Source organism: Oncorhynchus gorbuscha, linkage group LG19, assembly GCF_021184085.1.
Source record: "Oncorhynchus gorbuscha isolate QuinsamMale2020 ecotype Even-year linkage group LG19, OgorEven_v1.0, whole genome shotgun sequence".
In the NCBI taxonomy this organism is placed as follows: domain Eukaryota; kingdom Metazoa; phylum Chordata; class Actinopteri; order Salmoniformes; family Salmonidae; genus Oncorhynchus; species Oncorhynchus gorbuscha.
Genome location: NC_060191.1, coordinates 40,935,345 through 40,952,739, shown reverse-complemented (window position 1 = coordinate 40,952,739; position 17,395 = coordinate 40,935,345). Strand labels below are relative to the sequence as shown.

Genomic DNA, 17,395 nt, shown 5'->3' with positions numbered 1-17,395 from the left:
TGTACACGTAGGTAGGGGTGACGTGTCTATGCATAGATAATAAACAGCGAGCGTGGGGGTCAGTCAATGTAAATAGTCCGTTGGCCACTTGATTAATTGTTCAGCAGTCTTATGGCTTGGTGGTAGAAGCTGTTTAGAAGCCTATTGGACCTAGACTTAGCTCTCCGGCACCACTTGCCGTGCGGTAACAGAGAGAACAGTCTATGACTTGGGTGATTGGTGTCTTTGACATTTTTTTGGCTTTCCTCTGACACTGCCCCTTATATAGGTCCTTGATGGCAGGAAGCTTGGCCCCAGTGATGTACTGGGCCGTACGCACTACCCTCTGTAGCGCCTTACGGTCATATGCCGTGCAGTTGCCATACCAGGCGGTGATGCAACCGGTCAGGATGCTCTCTGGTGCAGCTGTAAAACATTTTGAGAATCTGGGGACCAATGTCAAATCTTTTCAGTCTTCTGAGGTGTTAAAAATGTGTTGTTGTGCCCTCTTCACAACTGGCTTGGTGTGTTTGGACCATCATAGTTTGTTGATGATGTGGAACTTAACTCTTGACCCGCTCCACTACAGCCACTTCGATGTTAAAATCTAAGTTGAACAACGCGAAAAAAAACTAACAAAATAACAGTTGGTTAGGAGCACGTAAAACGTCAGCCATCCTCTCTGGCGCCATTCTACCCACTGTAGCAATGAGGTTTGTGCAGTAAGCTATAGGCCCAATACATTATCACCTCATATTGGCTTTGCTTGAATTGCCCTGCCAATGCATTGTTGTTCTGGACAATTTTATTTGATTTTTTTCACAATTCTATTTCAAAATTTGAGGTAGGTTATATGATCACACCGGTTATAGCTCCGTTGTATTACTTGTGAAGCACAGCTGAGTGAGCGTACATTTAAATCATTTGCTTTTGATTTTATCGGGCTGATGGTGCCTGCATCTGATGGTCAGTCTCAGCTGATGGGAGAGCAGCAGACTGAGGGTCCGCCTCAACATCCCTCCGCTCTCCCTGTCCTCCACTGACCAAAAAGGAACACCGTCTTCCATATGATGGCGAAACTCGGGTTGCACTGCATTATTTCTGCCTCATGCACAAGTTCGTTGTTACTCCTATGAACAGAGAAAGTGAAATATTCTTTGATATTAAAAAATACCCAAGATAATAATAACATCAACACAAGCCCATAGATACACTACTTATTAATTACTACTGCAGGTCTCGTTGTAGTGCAGAGTGGAAATGGGAAGAATACTCATTTTATGGCTTCTAAAAGTGTTGAACATAAAGTGTTGACAGTGCTGAGTAAGAACATAAACATGAACTCAGTCATAAAAACAGCATCTCGTTGCTGTAGTTGTTGACAGTCTTTCTCTCTTCACGGTTTTAAACATTTTGAAATCTGTCTTAACTTTGCTGTAGCTTTCTTTTATACCTGCCACATCACTGCAGACAGTCATCTGAGCCACCCGATTGGCCAGCGGTAGGCCTACAGTGCACATGATTTGCTCTCTGGGCCCGCCGGGAAGGTAGCGTTTTGTACCTCCAGAGACATGAAATGGTTCAAAATAGCAACAGTTCACCTACCGGGCACGCAGAGCAGCTGAATCGGATGCCAGAGACTAATAAAACAAACAGGAACACAAGTCTTTATTGTTGGATTCTTTTTTACAGAAATGTTTGCGATCGACCGGTTGGTGACCACTGCTCTAGAAAGTTGAGTGAAGTTCAAACTCATGCTTCTCTCTGTGGGCTGATATTTCTGCCCAGGAGCTGGGCGGCAGTCTTGGGCTACTGCACGTGCCACGTGCACAGTTTAGGGTGAACATTGCTGTTACCCTACTTATTGGTATCTCCAGTGGCGATTTTTAGCATGTAAATCTTGGTGGGGCAAAAAAAAAAATGTTGGATGCATTCCAGCAAAGCCACCAAACAATACATTAATTGCACTGTAACGGTGACAAGCAATGCCCACAAACTGTTAGGGACCGCAGAGTCCCGACCGCAGAGTCCCGACCGCAGAGTCCCGACCGCAGAGTCCCGACCGCAGAGTCCCGACCGCAGAGTCCCGACCGCAGAGTCCCGACCGCAGAGTCCCGACCGCAGAGTCCCGACCGCAGAGTCCCGACCGCAGAGTCCCGACCGCAGAGTCCCGACCGCAGAGTCCCGACCGCAGAGTCCCGACCGCAGAGTCCCGACCGCAGAGTCCCGACCGCAGAGTCCCGACCGCAGAGTCCCGACCGCAGAGTCCCGACCGCAGAGTCCCGACCGCAGAGTCCCGACCGCAGAGTCCCGACCGCAGAGTCCCGACCGCAGAGTCCCGACCGCAGAGTCCCGACCGCAGAGTCCCGACACTTCTATTATAGAATATTGTGTGTGCTGAATTTGCATGTGCAAGCCAAGCACAACCACCTACTAGAGGCCGACTGATTATTCGGACTGGCTGATTTAATTAGGGCCGATTTCAAGTTTTCATAACAATCGGTAATCTGCATTTTTGGACACCGATTGTGGCCGTCTTTTTAAATTTTAACCTTTATTTAGCTAAGCAAGTCAGTTAAGAACACATTCTTATTTTCAATGACGACCTAGGTGGGAAGGTTAACTGCCTTGTTCAGGGGCAGAACGACAGATTTTTACCTTGTCAGCTCAGGGATTCGATCCTGCAACCTTCCGCTTTCTAGTCCAACGCTCTAACCACCTGCCCTCCACAAGGCTGACTACCTGTTACGCGAGTGCAACAAGAAGCCAAGGTAAGTTGCTAGCATTAAACTTATCTTATAAAGAACAATCAACCTTAACATAATCACTAGTTAACTACACATGGTTGATGATATTAGTAGTTTATCTAGCGTGTCCTGCGTTGCTTATAATCGATGCGGTGCCTGTTAATTTCTCATCGAATTACAGCCTACTTCTCCAAACAGGTGATGATTTAACAAGCACATTTGTGAAAAAAGCACTGTCGTTGCACCAATGTACCTACCTAACTATAAACATCAATGCCTTTCTTTAAAATCAATACACAAGCATATATTTTTAAACCTGCATATTTAGTTAATATTGCCTGCTAACACGACTTTCTTATAACTAGGGAAATTGTGTCACTTCTCTTGCGTTCCGTGCAAGCAGTCAGGGTAGATGCAGCAGTTTGGGCCGCCTTGACGAACTGTGTGAAGACCATTTATTCCTAACAAAGACCATAATTAATTTGCCAGAATTGTACATAATTATGACAACATTGAAGGTTGTACAATGTAACAGCAATATTTAGACATAGGGATGCCACCCGTTAGATAAAATACGTAACGGTTCCGCATTTCACTGAAGGAATAAATGTTTTGTTTTCGAAATGATAGTTTCCGGATTTGACCATATTAATGACCTAAGGCTCATATTTCTGTGTGTTATTATGTTATAATTAAGTCTATGATTTGATAGAGCAGTCTGACTGAGCGGTGGTAGGCAGCAGCAGGCTCTTAAGCATTCATTCAAAAAGCACTTTCGTGTGCTTCAAGCATTGACCTGTTTATGACTTCAAGCCTATCAACTCCCGAGATTAGGCTGGTATAACCGATGTGAAATGGCTAGCTAGTTAGCGGGGTGCGCGCTAATAGTGTTTCAATCAGGGACGGCACTCGCTCTGAGACCTTGAAGTAGTTGTTCCCCTTGCTCTGCAAGGGCCGTGGAATTTGTGGAGCAATGGATAACGATGCTTCGAGGGTGGCTGTTTTCAATGTGTTCCTAGTTCGAGCCCTTTTAGGGGCGAGGAGGGGACGGAAGCTATACTGTTACATTGGCAATACTAAAGTGCCTATAAGAACATCCAATAGTCAAAGGTATATGAAATACAAATGGTATAGAGAGAAATAGTCCTATAATTCCTATAATAACTACAACCTAAAACTTCTTACTTGGGGATATTGAAGAATCATGTTAAAAGGAACCACCAGCTTTCGTATCGTCTTATTTCCTGAGCAAGGAACATAAACTTTAGCTTTTTTACATGGCACATATTGCACTTTTGCTTTCTTCTCCAACACTTTGTTTTTGCATTATTTAAACCAAATTGAACTTGTTTCATTATTTATTTGAGGCTAAATTGATTTTATTGATGTATTATATATTAAGTTAAAATAGAAGTGTTCATTCAGTATTGTTGTCATTATTACAAATAAATAAATAAATAAAAAGAAATGGCCGATATAATCGGTATCGGCGTTGAAAAAAAAAAAACATGATCGGTCGACCTCTACCACCTACAATCAGTAGCACTGTCAAAGCTGTACAATACAGTAGCCAAACAAGTACACACCAGGTCACGTATGTGTTTACAATACCGCGTTGGTGAAAATAGACCAAATGATTAGGGTGAGGCACATGGGCTACTAACGGCTTACTACACAACATACACTAAGTATTACTTTCTTAGCTACAGTAACATATCTCCATGGCATATTACATCCTTTATGCAGCAGCATACAATACATTTTTGGAATCACCTTGTGAAGGTGGCACAGCGGTCCTTTGTTGGCAAATTTTGTCATCAAACTTCAATCATCAAAGTCTGGCATTCTCTGAATTTATGGTGAGAACTCTTGGAAAAGAAGATCACAGCCATTCCATTGAATAGCAGGCTAATGTTAGTGGTTTCTTTGCAACGCTTGCAGATTCCTTCCAAACGACTCATTGTTGAATTTGCGATTTCCAACTTGTTGGGTATTCTTCATGGCCAATGAGCACCGATATGTTTTATCTATAATTTATCCTCGTTATTTCTCTTAATTTGACAAGGATTTAAAAGGATTTTCCAGTAGATCGTCGACTTGATGACAACTGATGATGACTGCTTGATCAGTCCAATCAAAGCTACTGTAGATAAATGTGATTTGATGTAATTTTATCTGTGGCCAATGACCTTGAGACTTCTTGGATGGGCAATAATAATCTAAGTCTATAGCAGAACCCAAAGGGCTCAAATTCTTGATGTCTACCCTTAACCTCTTCAGTCGACCCTCTACTTTTTCGAACATTCTGTTAAAAATCGCGCAACATTTCAGCGCCCTGCTACCCATGCCAGGAATATAGTATATGCATATGATTAGTATGTGTGGATAGAAAACACTCAGACGTTTATAAAACTGGTTAAATCACGGCTGTGACTTTAACAGAACGTGCGTTTCATTGAAAAGTGCAGGAAAATCTGATCACTGAAAGTGGAAAAATATATCCATCTGCCGCTTCAACCCATTGTTATGGGCGAAAGACATTAAATAGGGCTGAGGTTGCAGTACCTACAGCTTCCACACGATGTCAACAGTCTTGTCATTTGCCAATTGTTTGTTTCTTGGTCAAACGAACAAGAGACAGGCTTTTTCTTCAGGTCTCCGACCGGATATTTTGGTTGAGAAATACACGGACAGTATTTTAAGACGGACCCCTATAGAAAACACTTTGTCTCGTGATTAATTTGATCGCTTATTAACGTTTACTAATACCTAAAGTTGCATTACAAAAGTATTTCGAAGTGTTTTGTGAAAGTTTATCGTCAACTTTTTGAAGTTAAAAAAATGACGTTACGTTATGAAACGCTATTTTTTTCCATTTATCACACAGTCTTCATAGATCGATATCTAGGCTATATATGGACCGATTTAATCGAAAAAAAAGACCCAATAGTGATTATGGGACATCTAGGAGTGCCAACAAAGAAGATGGTCAAAGGTAATGAATGTTTTATATTTTATTTGTGCGGTTTGTGTAGCGCCGACTATGCTAATTATTTTGTTTACGTCCCCTGCTGGTCTTTTGGGGTGTTACATGCTATCAGATAATAGCTTCTCATGCTTTCGCCGAAAAGCATTTAAAAAATCTGACTTGTTGCCTGGATTCACAACGAGTGTAGCTTTAATTCAATACCCTGCATGTGTATTTTAATGAACGTTTGAGTTTTAACTAATACTATTAGCATTTAGCGTAGCGCATTTGCATTTCCAGAGCTCTAGATGGGACGCCTGCGTGCCAGGTAGGAGCAAGAGGTTAAATAAAGGCGGGTGACATAGTGTCCCTGAGCCAATCACGGTGCAATGTTGAGCCAATCACGGTGCAATGCTCCTATTTTCAGCTAGCCTGCCCCACAACCACAGAAAACACTGAGCTAGGCTGAAACGCCTGCATTTTGGAGCTGCCTGTTTGCATGCGGCTTTATTAACTCAATTATATATATACACAACCGTTCAAAAGTTTGGGCTCACTTAGAAATTTCCTTGTTTTTGTCCATTAAAATAACATCGAATTGATCAGAAATACAGTGTAGACATTGTTAATGTTGTAAATTACAATTGTAGCTGGAAACCGCTGATTTTTAATGGAATATTTACGTAGGCGTACAGAGGCCCATTATCAGCAACCATCACTCCTGTGTTCCAATGGCACGTTGTGTTAGCTAATCCAAGTGTCATTTTAAAAGGCTAATTGATCATTAGATAACCCTGAAAACTGTTGTGCTAATTAAAGAAGCAATTAAACCGGCCTTCTTTAGACTAGTTGAGTATCTGGTGCATCAGCACTTGTGGATTCGAATACAGGCTCAAAAGGGCCAGAAACAAAGACTTTTCTTCTGAAATTCATCAGTCTATTCTTGTTCAGAGAAGTTAAGGCTATTCCATGTGAGAAATTGCCAAGAAACTGAAGATCTCATACAATGCTATGTACTACTCCCTTCACAGAACAGCGCAAACTGGCCCTAACCAGAATAGAATGAGGAGTTGGAGGCCCCGGTGCACAACTGAGCAAGAGGACAAGTACATTAGTGTGTCTAGTTTGAGAAACAGACGCTTCACAAGTCCTCAACTGGCAGCTTCATTAAATAGTACCTGAAAAACAGCAGTCTCAACGTCAACAGAGAAGAGGCGACTCTGGGATGCTGGCCTCAGGAGTGCTTGACGCCATCTGTCAAGCATGGTGGAGGCAATGTGATGGTCTAGGGGTGGTGGTAAAGTGGGAGATTTCTACAGGGTAAAAGGGATCTTGAAGGAAAGCCATCACTCCATTTTGCAACGCCATGCCATACCCTGTGGATGGCACTTAATTGGAGCCAATTTCCTCCTACAACAAGACAATAGCCCAAAGTACAGCTCCAAACTATGCAATAACTATTTAGGGAAGAAGCAGGCTGCTGGTACTCTGTCTATAATGGAGTGGCCAGCACAGTCACCGGATCTCAACCCTATTGAGCTGTTGTGGGAGCAGCTTGACCGTATGGTACGTAAGTGCCCATCAAGCCAATCCAACTTGTAGAAGGTGCTTCAGGAAGCATGGGTGAAATCTCTTCAGATTACCTCAACAAATTGACAACTAGAATGCCAAAGGTCTGCAAGGCTGTAATTGCTACAAATGGAGGATTCTTTGACGAAAGCAAAGTTGGATTATTTACAATTATTATTTCAATTAAAAATCATTATTTATAACCTTGTCAACGTCTTGACTATATTTCTATTCATTTTGCAACTCATTTCATGTATGTTTTCCTGGAAAACAAGGACATTTCTAAATGACCCAGAACTTTTGAACGGTATATTTCTTTGCGTTGTTTGCAAACTGATTTGTGACGTGTATCCCACATGATATCATTATAGGCCAGGCTAAATCCACAAAACCAGTCTGTTTCGTTTAGTTTGTGTTAACCTCCTTGTTCTATTTTATCTTTTTAAATGTCATTTGTAATCCGTCTTCGATATCCAGATTGACATTTTTTGTTTTTCATATTCGACTCTCTGAGCTCTCCACGGTCATCCGCTGTTATATAAAGCCTGGAAGGAATTTCATGATGACAGTCGTCGTTTGTATATGGAACTTGAAAAGTCCTCTTGTCCACATTCCGTTGGTGTAATTGTCAGCAGCACAGTCGTGTTGTTTAGAGCGCCTTGCCCCAAATAATCTGCTGCCGTTGTAAACCTATTTCTTTCTCCTGTTCATTGTGTTCCTGGTTGCTACGTCTCAGCAGTGGCGTGGTGCTATGGTTAGGTCAACAGTCCTGTGATCGCGGGGGCTATGTGACACTTCAGCTTAACCGCCTCTCTTCTGTATCCATATCGTTCAATGGAAAATTCCCAAAGTAATGCAGGCCAGACACGTCACCCCTCCCAAGTAGATTACTGTAACTAGAACTGTACATTATAAACCAGCCAGTAGTTCCAACTACAACTGGCTGTTGAACTGAATTGCGTGTGTGAGGAAATGAGTTGCGCTAGTCATTATGATAGTGTGTCCAAACTCCTCTATTGGTGCTCAGCTTATCAGGCCAAATGATGTTCTCTCAAACATCCTGCAGGCGCCAGCTTTTATAGGCCAGCGTAGCTCTCTCTTCCAGTTTTGATTTCGGCCCGATTTCCTTATTTTGAGTCCATTTGCATGGAGAGGGACTTGATGTTCCCAAAGTATTTGGGTTTGCTGCGTGAGACCGGGAGTGTGAACTCAATGCCCCGTGACCTTTCTCCCTCATTTGGGCTTTTCTGTTTTTACTGTGTAATACCAGTTTGTGTGTGTGGTGTTCATTCTGTGTGTGTGTGTGTGTGTGTGTGTGTGTGTGTGTGTGTGTGTGTGTGTGTGTGTGTGTGTGTGTGTGTGTGTGTGTGTGTGTGTGTGTGTGTGTGTGTGTGTGTGTGTGTGTGTGTGTGTGTGTGTGTGGTGTTCATTCTGTGTGTAGTGTGGTGTTCATTCTCTCTCTGTGTGTATGTATGTGTGTGTGGTCATTGTGTGTGTGGTGTTAATTTGTGTTTGTGTGTGTGTGGTTTTCGTTCTGTGTGTGGTGTTCAATGTGTGTATTGTGTGTGTGTTTTTCAAGTGTGTCCCTGCTCCAGATGCTGGGCCTCGTACCCACAATGGGGTGGAGGGGTGCTAGAACACCATGTGCCTGGCTCTTCCTTTTCCTGTCCGCTAGCCGGAAATGGGTCCGCAGCTTGCTCTCAGATGGCCCCATTCTATTATCTCGGCCAAGAACAGAGAGGGGGAAGAGTAGCATCAGATATTACCACTATTCCCAGAATGTGAAGCCAGCTCACAAGGATGTTTAGAGAGCAGGTTTTCGTCTCATTCTCGACAGACCACCGCATTACACTGTTAGGCTAATTTATTCATTAGCCTAAAACCTGACGTCGAGCTGACACGTCACAGTTAGTGGTAAAAGATAGCACCATCAGGATTGATTAGATCAGCAAGGTGTCAAACTCAATTGCTGGAGGGTCGTGTGTTTGCGAGGTTTCCCACCTCCCTTGTACTTGATCGATATATTTAAGGTAATTGATTAGTTAGGAACCCCTCACCTGGTTGTCTAGGTCTTCATTAGACACAAAAGGAAATAACAAAAACAAGCAAAAACACAAAGTGCCTTCAAAAAGTATTCATACCCCTTGACTTATTCCACATTTTGTTGTGTTACAGCCTGAATTCAAAATGGATCAAAACATTCTCACCCATCTACACACAATACCCTTTAATTACAAAGTGAAAATATGTTTTTAGAATTGTTTTCAAATGTATTGAAAATGAAATTCATTTACATAAGTATTCACACCCCTGAGACAATACACAGCGATTACAGCTGTGAGTCTTTCTTGGTAAGTCTAAGAGCTTTGCACACCTGGATTCTACAATATTTGTCTGTTATTCTTTTCAAAATTATTCAAGCTCTGTCAAGTTGATTATTGATCATTCCTAGACAAACATTCACTGTCATCTTGGTAAGCAACTCCGTTGTAGATGCGGCCTTGTGTTCCCATTGTCTGGTGGAAAGCAGACTGAGCCAGGTAGGATTTGTCCTGTGCTTAGCTCCATCTATTTATTTTTTATCCTGAAAAACTCTACAGTTCTTAACGATTACAAGCATACCCATAACATGATGCAGCCACCACTATACTTGAAAATATGGAGAGTGGTACTCAGTAATGTGTTGTATTGGATTTGCCCCAAACATCATGCTTTGTATTCAGGCCAAAAATATAAATGCTGTGAAATGTTTTTTTTGTTGCCGTTTTTATTTATTTACCTTCATTTAACTAGGCAAGTCAGTTAAGAACAAATTCTTATTTTCAATGACGGCCTAGGAACAGTGGGTTAACTGCCTGTTCAGGGGCAGAACGACAGATTTGTACCTTGTCAGCTCGGGGGTTTGAACTTGCAACCTTCCGATTACTGCTCTAACCACTAGGCTACCCTGCCGCCCCGCAGTATTACGTGTGTGTGTTAAAAAAAAAAAGTAACAATACAAAACATACAAACGACAACATACAGATGCACACAAACATCCACAACATCAACTCTGCCCAGAACCACCTGATCACAGCACCATCTCCAGTGCCAGTAACACTCTCTGCCACATGGCCTCAAACTGCTCCATGTTGTTTCTCTCCGTTGCCCACGCGCACTTTCAACATTTAGATGATAAAGCATTTGACCTTTCCATTGTGTTAACGATGGGGAATTGGTTGATTTCCACTTAGGTATACATTTCTTTCAAAATGATTGATGAGAAACGAATCACTCAACCCGCTGGGTATCTGACTGCACCCTCATATGCCTAATTGCAAACAGGACGCATGTTTTGGAATATTTGTTATTCTGTACAGGCTTCTTTCTTTTCACTCCCATTTAGGTTCGTATTGTGGACTAACTACAATGTCGTTGATCCATCTTCAGTTTTCTCCTATCACAGCCGTTCAACTCAAACTGTTTGAAAGTCACCATTGACCTCATGGTGAAATCCCTGAAATCCTCTCCGGCAACTGATTTGGGAAGGATGCCTGTATCTTTGTGGTAACTGGGTGTATTGGTGCAACATCGAAAGTGTAATTAATAACTTCACCATGCTCAAAGGGATATTCAATGTCTGCTTTCAAGATTATTATATATTTTTTTCCCATCTACCAATTAGGTGCCATTCTTTGTGAGGCGTTGGAAATCCTCCCTGGTCTTTGTGGTTGAATCTGTGTTTGAAATCCACTGCTCGCCTGAGGGACCGTACAATTATCTGTATGTGTGGGATACAGAGATGAGGTAGTCATTAAAAAATCATGTTGCACAAAGAGTGAGTCCATGCAACTTATTATGTGCGTCGCTAAGGACATTATTATTCCTGCACTTATTCAGACTTGCCAGAACAAAGTGGTGCAATACTTATTGACTTAAAACATTATCATTTTTTATTAATTTTGAAAAACATAATTCCACTTTGACATTGTGGGGTATTTAAGTCAATTTAAATTCAGGCTGTAACAAAACAAAATGTGGAAAAAGTCGAGTGACGTGGATACTTTCTGAAGGTGCTGTAGCCCTCAAGGAATTGAGTTTGACACCCCTGGATTGTATACGCTGACCTGTTATTTCAGTGCCATTATGATAGTTAACCCCTCCCCTAAGGTCTCTGTCAATGTCAGGTTAGCTGGGGGGGGGCTCAGCTTAGTTGTAGGTGTGCGCCCCTCGTTGGGTCTTTGACAGGCGCTAGGCTATTTATAAAATCCTTGTCTTATTTATTATATGATGAACATGATAGGCTAATTCCTCAAACCTATAAGGCAAATTCCCTGGCCATTTGCGGATGGTGTGAGATGAGAGAGGTGGGAATATTTGCTTTCTTTGTCTCCGTGTTGGTGTTTCTGTGGTTCTTTATCTAAGCCAAAGGAAGTGTCTGATTATCTGATATGAATTAATTTTATTTATTTTTAATTTACCTTTATTTAACCAGGTAGGCAAGTTGAGAACGAGTTCTCATTTGCAATTGTGACCTGGCCAAGATGGGGCGGCAGGGTAGCCTAGTGGTTTTACGATGGTATGTTTGGCAGCATGCGTGAAGGATGCTTTGTTGCGACATAGGAAGACAATTCTAGATTTAACTTTGGATTGGAGATGTTTAATGTGAGTCTGGAAGGAGAGTTTACAGTCTAACCAGACACCTAGGTATTTGTAGTTGTCCACATATTCTAAGTCAGAACCGTCCAGAGTAGTGATGCTGGATGGGCGGGCGGGCAGGTGCAGGCAGCGATCGGTTGAAGAGCATGCATTTGGTTTTACTTGTATTTAAGAACAGTTGGAGGCCACGGAAGGAGAGTTGTATGGCATTGAAGCTCATCTGGAGGGTTGTTAACATAGTGTCCAAAGAAGGGCCAGAAGTATACAGAATGTCATTTGCGTAGAGGTGGATCAGAGACTCACCAGCAGCAAGAACGACATCATTGATGTATACAGAGAAGAGAGTTGGCCCAAGATTTGAACCCTGTGGCACCCCCATAGAGACTGCCAGAGCCCCGGGCAACAGGCCCTCCGATTTGACACACTGAACTCTATCAGAGAAGTAGTTCGTGAACCAGGCGAGGCAATCATTTGAGAAACCAAGGCTATCGAGTCTGCCGATGAGGATGTGGTGATTGACAGAGTCGAAAGCCTTGGCCAGGTCAATGAATACGGCTGCACAGTATTGTTTCTTATCGATGGCGGTTAAGATATTATTTAGGACCTTGAGCATGGCTGAGGTGCATCTATGACCAGCTCTGAAACCAGATTGCATAGCGGAGAAGGTGCGGTGTGATTCGAAATGGTCGATAATCTGTTTGTTGACTTGGCTTTCGAAGACCTTAGAAAGGCAGGGTAGGATAGATATAGGTCCGTAGCAGTTTGAGTCAAGAGTGTCCCCCCCTTTGAAGAGGGGGATGACCGCAGCTGCTTTCCAATCTTTGGGCATCTCAGACGACACAAAATAGGTTGAACAGGCTAGTAATAGGGGTTGCAACAATTTCGGCAGATACTTTTTTAGAAAGAAAAGGTCCAGATTGTCTAGCCCGGCTGATTAATAGTGGTTCAGATTTTGCAGCTCTTTCATAACATCAGCTGACTGGATTTGGGAGAAGGAGAAATGGGGAAGGCTTGGGCGAGTTGCTGTTGGGGGTACAGTGCTGTTGACCGGGGTAGGGGTAGCCAGGTGGAAAGCATGGCCAGCCGTAGAAAAATGCTTATTGAAATTCTCAATTATAGTGGATTTATCAGTGGTGACAGAGTTTCCTATCCTCAGTGCAGTGGGCGGCTGGGAGGAGGTGTTCTTATTCTCCATGGACTTTACAGTCCCAGAATGGTCACTCATTGATGAGTCATTTTGCTCAAATGGTTTTGGTTCGCTTGAAATGGTTCAATAGATATCTTGTACTAACTCCCACTCCATTGCCTTTCTGTCTCTGTTCAGGTGGCCATCAAAATAGTGGACAAGACCCAGCTGGACGATGAGAACCTGAAGAAGATCTTCAGGGAGGTGCAGATCATGAAGATGCTGAGGCACCCTCACATCATTCGTCTCTACCAGGTCAGTAGATCACAGCTCTGGGGTGGAGTTTGCTCTAAGTACAGATCTAGGATCCCTTCCCACAACCATAACCTTAACCGTTTGCATGGAGAATGCAAATCTGACCCAAGATCAGTGTCTACAGGCAACTTCACCCAAACCGGATCCACACTGCTGATGCCGTATGTTTCGTGATGTTGACTGAAGCGGTTATATTGTCAATGCAAATGTCTGTCTCTCTCATCAGGTAATGGAGACCGAGAGGATGATCTACCTGGTAACAGAATATGCCAGCGGCGGGGAGATTTTTGGTAAGTTTGTCTTTTGTAGTGAGCCATTGTCTTTTTGTATGCTCCACTTGTGCACAATTGTATGGTTTACCACCTACGTCAATGGCTCTGACTAGTGACGATCTGTTTGTCTGTGATCCTGCGTTTGACGTCGTCATTGTTTCAATGTGATGTGAAGTGGTGGATCTCGGGGAAATGCAAAGCAAAACCCCTGTAAAAGGCAAATTAACTGAATTTGAACTTTGGCCTCTCGCCTGTCTGTGTTCAGACCACCTGGTGGCCCACGGCAGGATGGCGGAGAAGGACGCGCGGCGGAAGTTCAAGCAGATCGTGGCGGCCGTCCACTTCTGCCACTGCCGCAACATCGTCCACCGAGACCTGAAGGCCGAAAACCTGCTCCTGGACCACAATCTCAACATCAAGATTGCCGGTATAGTTTTTCATTTGATTTCTAGGAGTGTGTTGGGGTTGATCACGGGAAGAGAAGGTTGACCTCCCCCCTCACTTATCTCCTCTCTTTTTTTCCCTCCTCTCTTTTTTTGAACTTCCCTCTGTCCATGGAAGACTTTGGCTTCAGTAACCTGTTCTCCAGAGGCCAGCTACTAAAGACCTGGTGTGGGAGTCCTCCCTATGCTGCCCCAGAGCTCTTTGAAGGGAAGGAGTACGACGGACCCAAAGTGGACATCTGGGTCAGTGTCCTAGTCTTAGTAATCCTAGTTCCTATAAGAATCGACCACAGCTACTCCTCATAGCCTACACTGGACCATGGCTACATCCCAGTTCACACTTCCCGGCATAGATTTAACATTGGTCGACATTCCTTCCAGCCCATACTTACACCCCAATCCAGTGCTTTCAAATGCAACAGCGAGGGTGTCTATGCCCACTTTTGGAAAAGGGTGGAGAGTCACCTATGAGGGATTACTCCTCCTCATTCTCTCTCTCTCTCTCTCTCTCTCTCTCTCTCTCTCTCTCTCTCTCTCTCTCTCTCTCTCTCTCTCTCTCTCTCTCTCTCTCTCTCTCTCTCTCTCTCTCTCTCTCTCTCTCTCTCTTCTCTTTCTCTTTCTCTTTCTCTTTCTCTTTCTCATTTTCTGTCTCTGTGTGTGTAGAGTTTGGGCGTGGTGCTATATGTTCTGGTGTGTGGTGCCTTGCCGTTTGACGGCAGCACCCTCCAGAACCTGAGGGCCCGGGTGCTGAGCGGGAAGTTCCGCATCCCCTTCTTCATGTCCACAGGTGAGACCCGATGCCAGCACTAGTATCTTGCAAGTTGAAACAATGGTGTCTTCTACGGGGTCTGACTGGCTGCTGTGAGTTGTGTTGCTCTTCTGACGCTGTGTTCTCTCTGACAGACTGTGAGTACCTGATCCGACACATGCTGGTGCTGGAGCCCAGTAGGCGCCTCTCCATGGAGCAGATCTGTAAGAACAAGTGGATGAAGCAGGGAGACCCCGACCCAGAGTTTGAGAGGGTGAGTTCCCGAACTCTGGGTCCATCGAGCTGCTTTTGGATGATCTGGCAAGACTGCTCTGACCCATTGTCTTTGATTTCAATGAAGGATGGACCCAACCTTTTAATGGAATTTCTGTTTTTCTCTCTCTCTCTCAGTTGATAGTGGAATGTGAGCAGGTGAAGTCTGAGCGGGAGACAGAGCTCATCAACGAGCAGGTGCTGATGGCCATGTCTGAGATGGGACTGGACCGCGAGCGCACACTCCAAGTGGGACCACACTCACACTCACACACACACTAGACACAAGATTGTTGCAGTAGACAAACACTGTTGTGCATATGAAATGCCATTGGCTAACGGTTGTCTTGTTTCACCCCTCTCTCGCCCGTTCTCTCCAGTCTCTGCACACTGATGCATACGATCACTACAGCGCCATCTACAGCCTGCTCTCTGACCGCCTGAAGAAACACAAGACCCTGCGCGTGGCCCCGCCCACATCCCGCCCCATTGGCTACACTCTCAACGCTGTACAGGTAACCTTTGCCCCTCGGATCTACAGATTCTAAGGAATCTGATTTGATTGGTTACTAAGATTATATGGAATGGATACCATATCATGGTTTAGTTATACAATTAGGTGTATTTTTGGGGGTCAGAGGTATATAACTTGTGGAGCAAACTGGCCTAATGTAGTTCACTTTAGAAAAAGATCAATAGTATTTTTGTATTTCTCCCCTCCCCATTCCGTCGGTTCACTCGTGCATTTCTCCGGTAGTCACTACTTTACCTCAGATCCCTTTGAGCCATTCAAAGGAAAGAGCGATGTTTTAGTGAAATTTGATAGTTGTCTTTGACAACGAAGGAACTGAATAGAAGGCTTGGGCTCCCAAATTGGCGCAGCGGTCTAAGGCACTGCATCTCAGTGCTTGAGGCGTCACAGCAGCACTTGTACCTTGCAGCACTAGTACCGGCTGTATCACAACCGGCCGTGATTGGGAGTCCCATAGGGCAGCGCACAATTGGCCCAGCCTCATCCGGGTTTGGCCCATGTCGGCATCATTGTTAATACGTTTTTAACTGACTTGCCTAGTTAAAGGTAAAAACATTTTTTTTTAATACTGCAGTTTAATCAAATGCCAACCGGAGAACGGAACAAGCGGCATTAGCTGCTTTACTACCGACAATTTAACCGGTCAAGCCCAATTGTTTGCCTATTTAACTAAACCTGTTCCATCTGAGGTGAAGAGGAGGATTGCCGGTACTACGATAGGGCGCCAAAGACCTCCAGCCATTTAATCTGGTTTAGGGCAAAGGTTTTGAAATCGAGGCCCAAAGTCCATATCCGTGAATGAAATCGACTCTGGGTAAGTAGAAGGGCTGCCATCATTGCCAACATCTCATAATGTGGTTGTTATTATAGCTGTTTGTGCAGGCAACTGTCTCTTGAGCGCTGAGCACCAGTCAAACAGAGAAGTTATTATGGCTACTCACACTCAGAGCGGTGGGGGGACAGACGAGCAGCTAACGGAAGCTATTTCTGCACGTACAAATGTGTGATTTTTATCAGGGCAGGAAAGTTCCGGGGTTATAGAATTGTTGCGGGATCAGAACAGTACAGGGAAAAATGTACAAGACTTGACAGGATTGAATATTCACTCCCGTATCAATCTTTAAAAGACAGAACCGAATGTGACTACTTAGTACACTGAGTTCAGAGCTCACACTTGTTTAGTCTATGGAAGAGGTTAATAGTTTATTAATTTAGTCGTTTAGAGATTAGTGCTTTACAGTAACAAGATATTTGTTTTTTTGTGATATTTGCAGGCAAAAATGCTTGATTTTGCGGCAGCAATTCTGACATTTTGGATGGCAACATGCAATGATTTTGTCCGATTTGATGAGGAAAAGTTTGACGTGTAGCTTGATTGAACCATATTATGCAGTGATTGGTTTAAATTGCAAGCCCTCTTTTTGTACTGCGGTGATTGGTTTAAATTGCAAGCCCTCTTTGTACTGCGGTGATGGGTCAGTTTTATGTGGAAATAGTGTGGTGATTGGTAAAGTGTGCAAGCCCTCGCATAATATGCGGGCCATTGTTGAATTAAAACAATTATAATTGCAATCCTAGAGGGACTTTAGTACTTTAGTGGTCCTCTGTAGCTCAGTTGGTAGAGCATGGCAGTTGCAACACCAGTATAGTGGGTTTGATTCCTGGGACCACCCGTACGTAAAATACAGTGCCTTGCGAAAGTATTCGGCCCAGCCCCTTTACTTTCAGTGCAGCAAACTCTCTCCAGAAGTTCAGTGAGGATCTCTGAATGATCCAATGTTGACC

The 17,395-nt window shown here is 43.7% G+C and overlaps 1 protein-coding gene across 1 annotated transcript in view; it reads left to right on the top strand.

The window, feature by feature from the left end:
• The window catches only part of LOC124004817 (serine/threonine-protein kinase SIK3 homolog), a 54,117-nt gene that overhangs the window by 8,779 nt on the left and 27,943 nt on the right, over nucleotides 1-17,395 (top strand). The window contains 8 exon segments of the mRNA XM_046313627.1: nucleotides 13,226-13,342; nucleotides 13,569-13,632; nucleotides 13,880-14,041; nucleotides 14,176-14,300; nucleotides 14,721-14,844; nucleotides 14,961-15,079; nucleotides 15,217-15,327; nucleotides 15,459-15,593. Coding sequence (XP_046169583.1) covers nucleotides 13,226-13,342; nucleotides 13,569-13,632; nucleotides 13,880-14,041; nucleotides 14,176-14,300; nucleotides 14,721-14,844; nucleotides 14,961-15,079; nucleotides 15,217-15,327; nucleotides 15,459-15,593 — 957 coding nt within the window.